The sequence below is a fragment of the Scomber scombrus genome, chromosome 20, assembly GCF_963691925.1.
Source record: "Scomber scombrus chromosome 20, fScoSco1.1, whole genome shotgun sequence".
Classification (NCBI taxonomy): Eukaryota; Metazoa; Chordata; class Actinopteri; order Scombriformes; family Scombridae; genus Scomber; species Scomber scombrus.
Genome location: NC_084989.1, coordinates 16,033,304 through 16,045,015, shown reverse-complemented (window position 1 = coordinate 16,045,015; position 11,712 = coordinate 16,033,304). Strand labels below are relative to the sequence as shown.

The 11,712-nt window shown below is 37.0% G+C and overlaps 1 protein-coding gene across 1 annotated transcript; it reads left to right on the top strand.

Moving 5' to 3' along the window:
• Positions 1-7,586: 7,586 nt before the first annotated feature.
• On the top strand, positions 7,587-9,751 carry mnx1 (motor neuron and pancreas homeobox 1). Its single transcript, XM_062441398.1, has 3 exons — positions 7,587-8,082; positions 8,843-9,003; positions 9,464-9,751. The coding sequence occupies exons 1-3, from the start codon at positions 7,587-7,589 to the stop codon at positions 9,749-9,751; spliced, it is 945 nt and encodes a 314-aa protein (XP_062297382.1).
• Positions 9,752-11,712: the final 1,961 nt, after the last annotated feature.

The window sequence follows — 11,712 nt, the reverse complement described above, 5'->3', positions numbered from 1 at the left end:
ATAGACATAGACACACACATACACACAACAGCCAGCTTAACTGCTTCCGCTTCCTGCGACGTCAGAGAGAGCTGATTGGACAGCAGTGACGTCAATTAAACTCACTCTCCTCTCAGTGAGAGGTGCTTTACAGGTTCAGAAAAAAAACATTATATTAGAACTCAGACATCAGATTGAAGAGGGAGTATCATCAATGGTGATTAAGATGCCTTCAGTAATATATTTTTTTTAATTTTTCAAAAAAGTAGTAATCCCGAATGCAAATGATCTGGTCTTCTATTCATGGTCACTTGAATTGGAAAAATCATAGAGAATATCAGACAAATGTTGTACAGTAACATAAAAAAGGTCTCATTTAACATTTTACAGAGAATTTAACCAGTAAAGCACTTTCTTGAAAGGTTTGAACTGAATTTAAATTATTTTTGTGAATGTTTCCCTTTTTTTCTCTCCATTGTACGTATTCCAAAATATTTTGGACTGATGTGGAAAACTTTCTACCCAGAGAAACAGGTCAAATGTTCATACTTTATGGAAGTGATGCTGTATTCTTTAAATGTCTCTATGCTGATGTTTTATTCATTTTATGTATTTGTCTTCTATTCGTTATTTCCATTCTTTATTATTTTTATTATTTTTTATTGTATTTTTTTCGTGATCCTCCTGACATTTTGTTCACAAGAATGTATTGTGTGTGCACATGTGTGTACAAAATCAAAGAGAGATCTTTTAGAAATGCTTCACATGTTTTATCTAGCTAATCATTATTTGCAGAAACTCAATAGCAAGACTGATGTAAACTGTACTTTTTCTTGGGAGCTCAAAGTAACACTCATATCTACCCTGACTTTACATTACTTCGGAAAAATGCATTGTTTGGTTTCACTGAATATGACTGGAATCTTGTAGATAACACCAATGTCAAAATGCTACAAGTACAAGTCTTGCAGAAAAAATCCTACTTAAAGTATTATGAATATTTCATTAGATTAGTAATACTGAAGCATCAGTGTGTAAACAGCATGTTACTGCAGTTAAGTACATACAGTTCCCAACTTTGGGGTTGGGCCCATCCAACAGCAGGACCTTCATTTTTTTTCAGTTTTTGGACTTTTTCTCTCATCTTTGATTTTTGTTGAGAAATCATTTGAACATTTATTGACATGAGACCATGTGGGAGATTTAGAGGTAAAAATCCCTATTTGGTGGAGCTGTAAGCAACTCGTAGAAATCTGAAATGTGAGCCCGACTACACACTGCTTTTTGCAAGAGTTGGAAACCACTGGTTTCATCTTCATCAATGTGCTGTATTTTAAAAGCTTGTTTTATTATCCATTGTGTCAAAAAGGAACTAAAGCTGTCAAATAAATGTATTGGAGCAGAAAGTGCAATATTTCCCTCTGAAATATAGTGGAGTGAAAGTATAAAGTAGCATCAAATGGAAGTACTCAAGTAAGGTACAAGTGCCTTAACATTGTACTTGGTCAAGTACTTGGTTACTTTCCAACACTGGTCTTTGCTGTGTAGTACTACTAACAGTAAACTATTTGTATAGCACTTTTCAAGCTAGGAGCACAGACTGTTTACTTACCACTGCAGAGAGACAGCATGAAAGACACTCAGAAATATAAAAAAATAAAATCACACAATTAAAAAGAGCATGAAAGAAATTTGCTAATAAAATCACTAAAAAGGCAAAACAAGTGAAACTATTAAAATAATGTTCAAATCTGTAGGCTGTACAACGGATCTGTATTATGTAAACAAATAAGTCTAGTTGTCACACAAGGAGGCAAGTCTATAAAACTGTATCTTAACACAGGATTTAAAGGCTGAAACAGTGTCAGCATACTGCATACTAACTGGAAGACTGTTCCAAAGCTAAGGTGCCAGCACAGCAAATGCTCGATCCGCTGTAGTGCACAGTTTGTATTCGCAGGAACTTCACACGACATGAATTATGAATCCCAGCGGTGTTAATAGGTGCTGAGATTCCCCTCTATCAACCTCAACAACAATAAAGTAGTTTGTAATTCACAGAAGGGACGTCAGTTTTATATTCCCAAAACCATATGTATACAGAGAACATTTTATGTACAGTTTATATACATTTTCAAACAATGCAAATCATAAATCAAATTTGATTTATGATGTGTGATAGGAAACTCCACGCCTACTTCGAGCATGAAGCCACCTTTGAAAACTGTGCTAAATTAGATTGGGAATCAGAAACAGGTTTATTGCCAAGTGGGTTTGCATATACAAGGGATACACCTCAGTCTTGTGGTGCATCCAATCAATAACTACAAGGTTACATTACAATTACAATAACAAAGAGAAAAAAGAAGTACCACAAAAACAGGTGATCAAAAATAAATATATACGATTTTACAATAAAAATATTAAGTAGAAAGTATATGTTGTGGGAGTGAAAAGAGCTGTTAGATTTTTAAAAATATTTTACAAAATATTGACTGGGAATGTGTATATGTTCACCGTATAAACAATACATGCAATGTGCAAATGAAATAATACAAATCATTGTGATAATGTAACGGACCATGTTGAATGTGACAGGCTCACAGATTTGCAAGTTGTGCATATTACTACATAGTGTTATATTAAACCTAAAACAGTCATGGTCATGGCAAGTTTCTGTTAATAGTGGTATTAGTGCTATAGCGCTGGTAACACCATTTTGGTTAGAGGTAGAGACCACACAGTGCTCTAATTAAAGAAAAGTCTGGGGACAAAATTCCCTTTTAGGATATGAAATCTAGCCGACTAATGGTATCTTTATACTCAGAATCTGTTGTGATATTCATCTAGCTTTTGAAGATGATTATGTTTTCATTTTAGCTCCTATTACTCTTACATAATAGTAAGTAGTCAATGTTAGTATTGGTTTAGTGCTACAGATTAACCTTAGAACCTCATTTGACACTGTTGGAGCTTTTCATACCGTGGTATTGTTATTGATGAACTGATATCTTTGAAGTGCACTGCATTATTTGACTAATATGACATTTGTAATGTGTGTGTAGATGGGTTCAACTCCTCAAAGTTTTGAATTGCGTGTGGTGTGCCTAAAGGCTCAGTACTGCATGGGACCAAATATTTGTATCTATTTGTATCTGACTTGTTTTAGCTTCTCTCCACTGCTCCAACTTAGAAAACAAATCATGATATTACTTTTAAGAGTTTGTGTAGTAATCTCATGACCCCTTATGAGCCTGCTCGCAGCTTGACATTCCAGGGATGTTGTAGCTGTGGAAACACCTGTTCTATCATTTACCTTTTTTTTATGTTCCATCCATATACATCCCTATTTCTTCATCAGACATACAGTATTTCATTTTTATGAAATAATAATACAATTAATGACAGCTGAATTTAATTTAGCTGCTTCTGTTAAAGAGTCCATATTGTGCAAGCTGGCTCACTGCTGTCATGGTTTACTGGCATCTCAATAGAATATAAAGTCAAAACGTAAACATGTAAAAGGTCTATTGTACTGATTTTTGCATTTCTGATCTGTCCTTTTGATTCTCTATATCTTGATTTTGAAACATGTTACATTTGTAATCAAAAATGTTACACAAGCCTTTTTACATATTGTACAAAAATGATAATGCATTTGATGATGACATTGATTATAATTATGATCATTAATATTAGTAGGCCTATGGTAGCAGTTTTGCCTCTAATGCAAACCTATAATCTGTATAATAAAATTGATAAAATAGCTAGCAATTACTACGTATGTTTGTCATTTCTAATTTCCAACCTTCTGTACTGTGCTGTAATTCAAAATATTATAAGTGTGTTCAATACAATACTGTCCAATACATTACATTTACATTTATTCATTTGGCAGAGGCTTTCGTCCAAAGTGGCATACAGAGTAGGTACAATCCAAGGCAGATTGATGAGAAGCTATCAAGAATAAGTGCTTCAACACTCAGCTCCACATTTCACCTGACACCAGGTTTGCAGGTGCATTAAATACAACATAACCTACATCCTCAACAACAGATAATAAACGTTGAAGGCTTCACAAAGATAGTAAATACCTGTTGAAATGAGCAAGTTGCAAAAGCATGTTTAAACACTCAAAGTCACACTAATAGCTTCATGGTCATTCTGACAGGCGTACAGGTAGGTCTATAAGTTATAAGGATAGTTGTCTGTTAAATTGCATTCATTGTGACTTTGTGAATTTAATTGAGGCAGCAGAAGAGTCAAGATCTAATAAAATGTGAATATAATAAGTCAACCAGGACATTCCATAATAGACACTTATTAAAGGAATTAGGCTACATTTCTTTCCAAATATTACAGATAAAATATCCCAACCTGCATGGGACTTATTTTGAGCCTTTTAAAAATTATAGTTTAATTGACTTACTTAGCTAATTTACTTACGTGTTATTGTTCTTTAACAGGCTTTTGACTCATGTTCATTTGTTTGACTGTTAAGGACAGCAGGTGAAGAGGAGCTGCACTGATTATTATGTGATTATTTTGTAGCCATATATAATATAAATTCTGTATATGAGTTTACAGCCGACAGGTATGATTAAAATTATTATCATTGGTGTAACAAATATTTTGTTTAAACTGATGCCTTTTACAGTCTTGATTTGTTATTGGCTGAACGAATAAAGGCTTTAAAAGCATGGGCATAATTCACGGGCAAATGGTTTCATCAATACGATCTGATTGGGCCTATATATAACAATGTTGAAGGGGACTCAGGTAAAGGCTATACTCTCCATGCAAAGTGAATTGATAACACGTCTAAGACAAGTTAACTTGAAATATCGAATTTCATAAAGACTTTGAGATCCTGATGTTTCTGTGAGAGAATGAAGTCTTTCTTCCAGCTGTAATGATCTCATATCGATACTGACACTGATAGTAATGTTTTCTCCTAACATAAGAGGATGTTGCACTGAAAAATCATCTAAAAGAAATGATTATGAGCCTCAAATGTTTTAAACGCAGTTTTACACATTTCATTTAATCGAACGTATTTATTGCAATAAAAGAGACAGTACAGGTCCCTTTAAATTGCCTTTTCATAATGAACACATTTGCCGAAGGTAATTAATATATAAACTATCCCGATTTGTCACTTTGATTTGTATTTCAGTTAATTGTGAAGGTAATTACGGAGCAAATTAACAGCTTTCAGGAAAGACCGGGGTTTTAGGGTCCGGTTTCATTTTACAGACCTTATTAATTTTCTCTCCCCTAGATGTGATGAAAAGGAGCGATAAATCTGGGTGATCGGTGAAGGCCAATACTAAATGGCTCCATATTTCACCGCTGCTTTAATAGAAATATTCATGCGGGCCCCCTTAATGAAATTAAACCCGCGGTTGGGGACAAGACGCAGCTCGGCCGTGTGGCGATCAAAACTCCGGCTGTTATAATAATCATACCGAAAGCTGATAAAATGCATTTAATTGATGAAAGAACTGCAAAACACATCCGCTTTGTCCAGAGGTGAAGATGTTTATTTAGCCGTGCACAATTTCATACTCATTTTAATAACAGCTGCCATGCACTCTCAGACTCTCATGCCTCTCCAATATGTCCAAACTGGATGTTTTTCCTTTTTCCTTATCCTTATAAGAGCAAAACAAAAAAAAGAACAAATGTCAAGAACAAATTCTCAAAATGCAAAAACTGGACAACCCCTGCATAATAATTGAAGCTGTATAAATGTTCACATCTTCAGCATTTGCACCTTTTTCTTCTAAGAATAAGTTGAGATGTTTGTTGACAAAAGCGTCTCAATGAATTGACTCTCTCCTTCTCCTTCTCCCTCCCTTTCTATTTTTTTTCTTCTCCACGTTTCCATGCAGGCCCACATCAATCTCTCCGTTATCATTCTGTAATTGGTCATGATCATCAAGGTCTACAATTAAATGGCGATCCTTTACTTGAAAACCACCCGGTGACTTGTTGATTTCCCCCGAGCAAATAAACGTCCCAGGAGCTCGGTCAGCTGATGAATTGACAAAAACTAATCAGCTTTATTGGTAGACAGGTTAAGGGCAACGGGGTGTCAATAATTCTCATTTTGACCTCCTCTTCCATTAGCTTTAAGTGGCTTATTAGACCGAAGTCACCCGAAGCCAGCGCGGGCCTATTACACCCCCCTCCTCATCACACTTTAGAGCTTTCAATTACAAAAATATTTTTGCTGCTCGTTGGTTCACTGCTTCAGCCGAATTTTGAGCTATTTTTGCTCCTGTAAAATGTTTTAAAAAAAATACAAAAAGAAAAACACCAACATTATTTTCAATATTTCAGAAACAGGAACTAGCAATTAGTTGTCTTTGTGGGGTTTTTATTTGAAAAGTATGGACACTGACAGGCTTCAAAAGTCTCAATACAGAGCAGAGTTGTTTTTTTAAACATCATTCTGGGTGCAGTGAGGGTATCACATAATTAATTTGGGTATACAGCTCCATTATAAAAGGTCAGTCTGTCACCTTCAGGTTTGGGGAACGACAGAAGGAGGGCTTTTACTTAAATTTCCCTGTTGGCCTCTCAGGGCGCCTCGGCTCAAGATGCTCATTTTTTGCGCATGCCATTTTTAAAAAGCACTGCCTGTACATTTATTTAATTTGCTATCCAAATCCAATGAGTTAAGATGATCCTGATAACCTTACACATCACCTTACATGTTAGGAATGAAAATCCAATTTTGCACTGGAAAAAAAACTGTCATCCAACATAGTTTCTCCCATTTAATATATCTAAGTAATATAATGTGAATATTTTTCTACTTTATAGTTGAAGTTAAACCATCTCCTTTCCTCAGATGGAGTAGGAACACAGACGCAAAAATCACATCACTCCCTCTGGCAGAAAGAAAAATGTCCTCATTCAAAAACATCTAGATCTGCAGTAGAAATAATTGCATTTTTATTATATAAAAAAAGATTTTCCAACTAAATTTAACATTAAATACTTTCACGTGATTGATAATTTAGATTGTTTGTTTCTGCCAAGGTTTAAAAAAAAATGTTACTACACCTGCTCCTGTGACCTCGGTCAAATTGTACAGTAAGCCATTCCCCAAAAATGTATTGCGCAATTACTCCTACCATCATAAAACAAATAAGGTCCTCCTTAATGATTAGTCACATTGGAAACTTTGACTCGATAACTCCCCCTGTTAATGAATTGTATATTATTGTAAAAGGCGAAACATGGCATCTCGTTGTAATTGATCAAAAAAAAAGAAAAAAAATCTTACGTTTTTTCTTCTTCTAACGTTTGCGTCATTTCCCTGTAATAGCAATATTTTATGAAAGCAATAACGCAGCCAGCACCGTGCTTTACAGTGATTAGAGCAGAGAGGCGTTGTTGGGTCCGGTGTGAAGCTTGGGACAGCCCCCTGCTAGACGGCTGCACCAATCGCCTCCATCTGACAGGGATTAAGTGTCACACGGATCTCCTCTCTCACACTCCGGACCACATCATAACCTTTGAGAGGTGGCGAAACGGAAAGGACTTCTCCTTCGTTTACGGCAGCAGAGGCGACAAGGACGCACACCGGGGGCCCAATGGAGAAATCCAAAAACTTTCGCATTGACGCGCTTTTAGCAGTCGATACACCCAAAGTGCAGACCTCTCCGCTTGCGCTTGTGACTTCCCTGTCTTCCTCCTCCTCCATCCCGACGTCTGGAAGTGGTGCAGTCCCTGAGTTGACGACCAGCGGCGAGTCTTTACGCACCGAGACGCCGTCTCCACCGAGGATTTCCACATGCGGCTTGATTCCTAAACCCGGTTTCCTTAACAGTCCGCACAGTATGATTGGATTACATCCGCAGAGTACAGCAGGGATCCCCGCACAAGCTCTCTACGGCCATCCCATGTACACCTACTCCACAGCTGCCCTCACAGGCCAACACCCTGCCCTGTCCTACCCTTACCCACACGCCTCCCATCACCATCACACCAGTGATCCCATCAAACTGACAGCCAGCACCTTCCAGCTGGACCACTGGCTGCGGGTCTCCACAGCCGGGATGATGCTGCCCAAAATGTCTGACTTTAATTGTAAGTAGCCTCACTGTGTTCATTTCTTTGTTCTTTTTCTATATAAATCTAAAAATATCATATAGCATGTTGGTTACGTATGGCAACCTATGTAAAATGTTTAATTGCACCCAAAAATACTTTTATATGTTATAATGCTGCTAAATAATAAATCATCATAATATTCAAAACATCAAATAGCCTTATAATGTAGGCCTGTGCTGTAAGGCAGCAAATGTCACTGTGCTTAAAACTAGAATTAAGACAGGCATGCCACTATTTTACTTAAAAACCGTTTGGATATTTTGGCCCTCAGATATGGTCAGGTATGGCCGTCTGGATAAAAAGCTGTCATTGAATGATGATTTTTCAGAGAGGAACTAAAATGGACAGATAATGGACAGTGGGAAAGTGGCAGAGGAGTGTGAAACCCACAGTCGACATGCTATTTGCTCACCAGATACTGCCTTTTTGTTTCTGCTCGTTTTAACAGATTTGTTCAAAATGAAGTGGCAAATAGCTTCTCTATGGACATATTCATATGTGGAATACTTTGTTGCTTAATCGGGGAGCAAACAGATAGAATGTTATATCTTATTACATCAGAAAAAGAGAGCTTCCCTTACAAGTGTTTTTTAAATATATTATCATCAACCATAAAAACTGGATGTTTGTTTTGGACATTACTTATCTTATTTCAGATATATTCTATTATATATTCTGTTAGATGTTTAAATGTTGTTGCAGGGTACATGGAATTGATGATGTTTTCATTTTGCAGCTCAGGCGCAGTCCAACTTGCTTGGCAAGTGCAGAAGACCAAGAACTGCATTCACGAGTCAGCAGCTGCTGGAGCTGGAGCATCAGTTCAAACTGAATAAATATCTGTCAAGACCCAAACGATTTGAAGTGGCGACGTCCCTCATGCTGACGGAAACTCAGGTAATAACAGATTTGGACTATAATAGTTTCCATCTTAAGGGCCTACCAAAAATATTTTAGAAAATGCACAAACATGACCAGTAAGTTGGTGGTTTCATTTTATGAAGATAACTGAAAATTAACTGAAATCTCACTCCAACTATTCCAGTTGCATCCTCACTGTTTTCGAAATGAGGGCAATTAGAGCAAATTTAGGCAAATGGCGAATATTTTACTAAATTGACTTGATTTTGTGTTTGATTCAAATTATTATTTTGTAACTAAATACTATAGTAAGTAACTTTTCTCACGTGTTTAGTATAGTACATATTGTATGTATAGGGAGCTTGTAACACGTAGAAGTCAACGTCAGGTGCACTGGTGACCTTTACGCAATCTTTACGCATATAGTTACGCACAGTTAGCATCTATCTTTATACATTTCGATGAGTTAAACTTAATTATTGTTTCTTTTCTTCAGGTTAAAATCTGGTTCCAGAACAGACGTATGAAGTGGAAGAGAAGTAAGAAGGCCAAAGAGCAAGCCGCCCAGGAGGCCGAGAAGCAGAAAGGCTCCAAGAACGGCCAAGAGAAATCGGACGGACTCGAACAGTCGGATTATCACAGTAAGACAGACTCAAAAAATGCCAGGATAAGAGATTTCAGAGACAGTGATGACGACGAGGGCGACAATTTCCTGTACAACTCTTCGGACTGCTCTTCAGACGACGAGAGGAATCACACCAGTGACACAAGTCCGCAGACTTAAAGCTGAAGAAGAAGAGGAAGGAGGAGGAGGCCGAAGGTGGCGATCTCCATTTATAATGACTGTGGGGGATTTTCGCTATTTAAAAAAAATGCATTTGCATGTAATCCAACCTTTTATCACCTACATGGAAATAATCAGCATTTTTGTTACGAAAAATATAAAATTTAGGTCAAGTATAGATGATGCTCATATCATAATAAACAAGCAATAAAAGCAGGAGATTGTATAAGAGCATCATTCAGCAGTCGGCTATAGGTGAACTGTGACATTGCATGGTTTCTATGCAAAACGCTGTAAACTGGCTCAGGACTTTGCAATCTTTACCTGCTCTGATGGTTAGTTTATCATCAATGATATTCATCGCCCTCTAAATAGTCTGCTTATGTTGGCCTTATTGTGGTGTTATAATTCCGTATTGTGTCATATCACGCTGGAAAAAAAATGTTATGTTTATTTTTCTATACTGTATTTATAAAAATGGTCATAGCCTACCAGTGCATGCTAAATTGTTGTTTAGCGTCTCTCTTGGTGCAAACAATGTGAAATAAAAATGTTTTTTATATATAAATTCCAGTTGTTATTTTGGCGTAGGGGTTGCTCCTATTAAAACAGATGATTTAAAGGTTTTTACGCGCAGTGTTGCTGCTCGGTTGCGGACATAGGCGTGTGTTTTTCTCTCTGCTCTGACAGACAGGTCGGGTCATGGGAATGACTGTTAATAGCGCTGTCGGATCCGTGCAAACGTGCAGTGAGAGCAAACAGCAAGTAGGCAGTCAGACGGAGGAAACATTTCACACCACACTAGCAATGGGCTCGTATTAATAAACCCTTTAAACGCCTTGTTAAGCGGCAACTTGGCTGCTCAAGCACTATTTTCAGCACTGAAATCATTTGAGACTCATTTATAAACAACTAACAAAATATTTAGATTTTTTAAAAGTAGATGGATTCTATAATTACATGATTCATGGTATGATTTTCTTGAAAGCTACATGTTTTTGACTAAATATAAGAATAGTAAAATCTTATTTGGTTGAGTTTTGGCATGCACTTTATTGTAGAATAGAGACCATTGATTTGAAACTAGTTGATTTGAAACCAAAAGCAATGTAATACAGATTCATCTTGATGTTATAAAGCTTTAAATTGGCCTCATGATTTAACTTTGGCCTCCATTTTGCAAGAAAACAAGAGTGGACTTCCACAAATGCAAACCAAACATCCCATCATCTACAGCTTTTATTAACTTTGGGTGTTATTTACAAATATGTTGATTATCCAACATATTATTTCAGCCTGGTCTTTAGAAATTGGGTAACATCTACCTTTATGACTGAACTACTGGGACAATTTAATAACTCCTTTGTTCATAAGCATCAGTTACTTTTCAGCTAACAGTCTACAGAATGGTTTTACTTGTTATCATTGTTCATGCAGTCATCAGCGTGAAAACTATAGCAGGGTTGAGTGATTACGTGCCATTTGTAACAGGATTACTGAAGGATCTGCTGGTTATCTTCAGCTGTTTGCTCTAGCTTTCGCAGACTAAATCAAAGTTCAGCTGAGGGTCAAGCCCAATCAGAGTACACCAGGTAAAGCAGGTGGCAAATCTCTGTCTCACAGCTTCACACAATGGCCAGTGTATGGACTGCACAGTGAGCCTATTGATCCCACTATCTCTACCTTTTATCAGACAAATTCTCAAGTTTTTGCTCACAGTAGTCATCATTTCTTACCGAAAACTAAACCTTGATTGAGGGGTGTGTGCTCTTTCTCATCAAAATAAGAGCTTAAAAGTTATCTGTGATAAAACAGATCAGCAGTCCCTTCAACATGAGGCTCCTGTGTGGTTTGTGGATTAATGAAGAACATTTCCTCCAGTTGACCTTGGTGGCCGCTTCCTGACCTCAGGCCGTGCTCCAGCCTTAGATTGATACAGGCCGCACCAATGAAGCTAATTA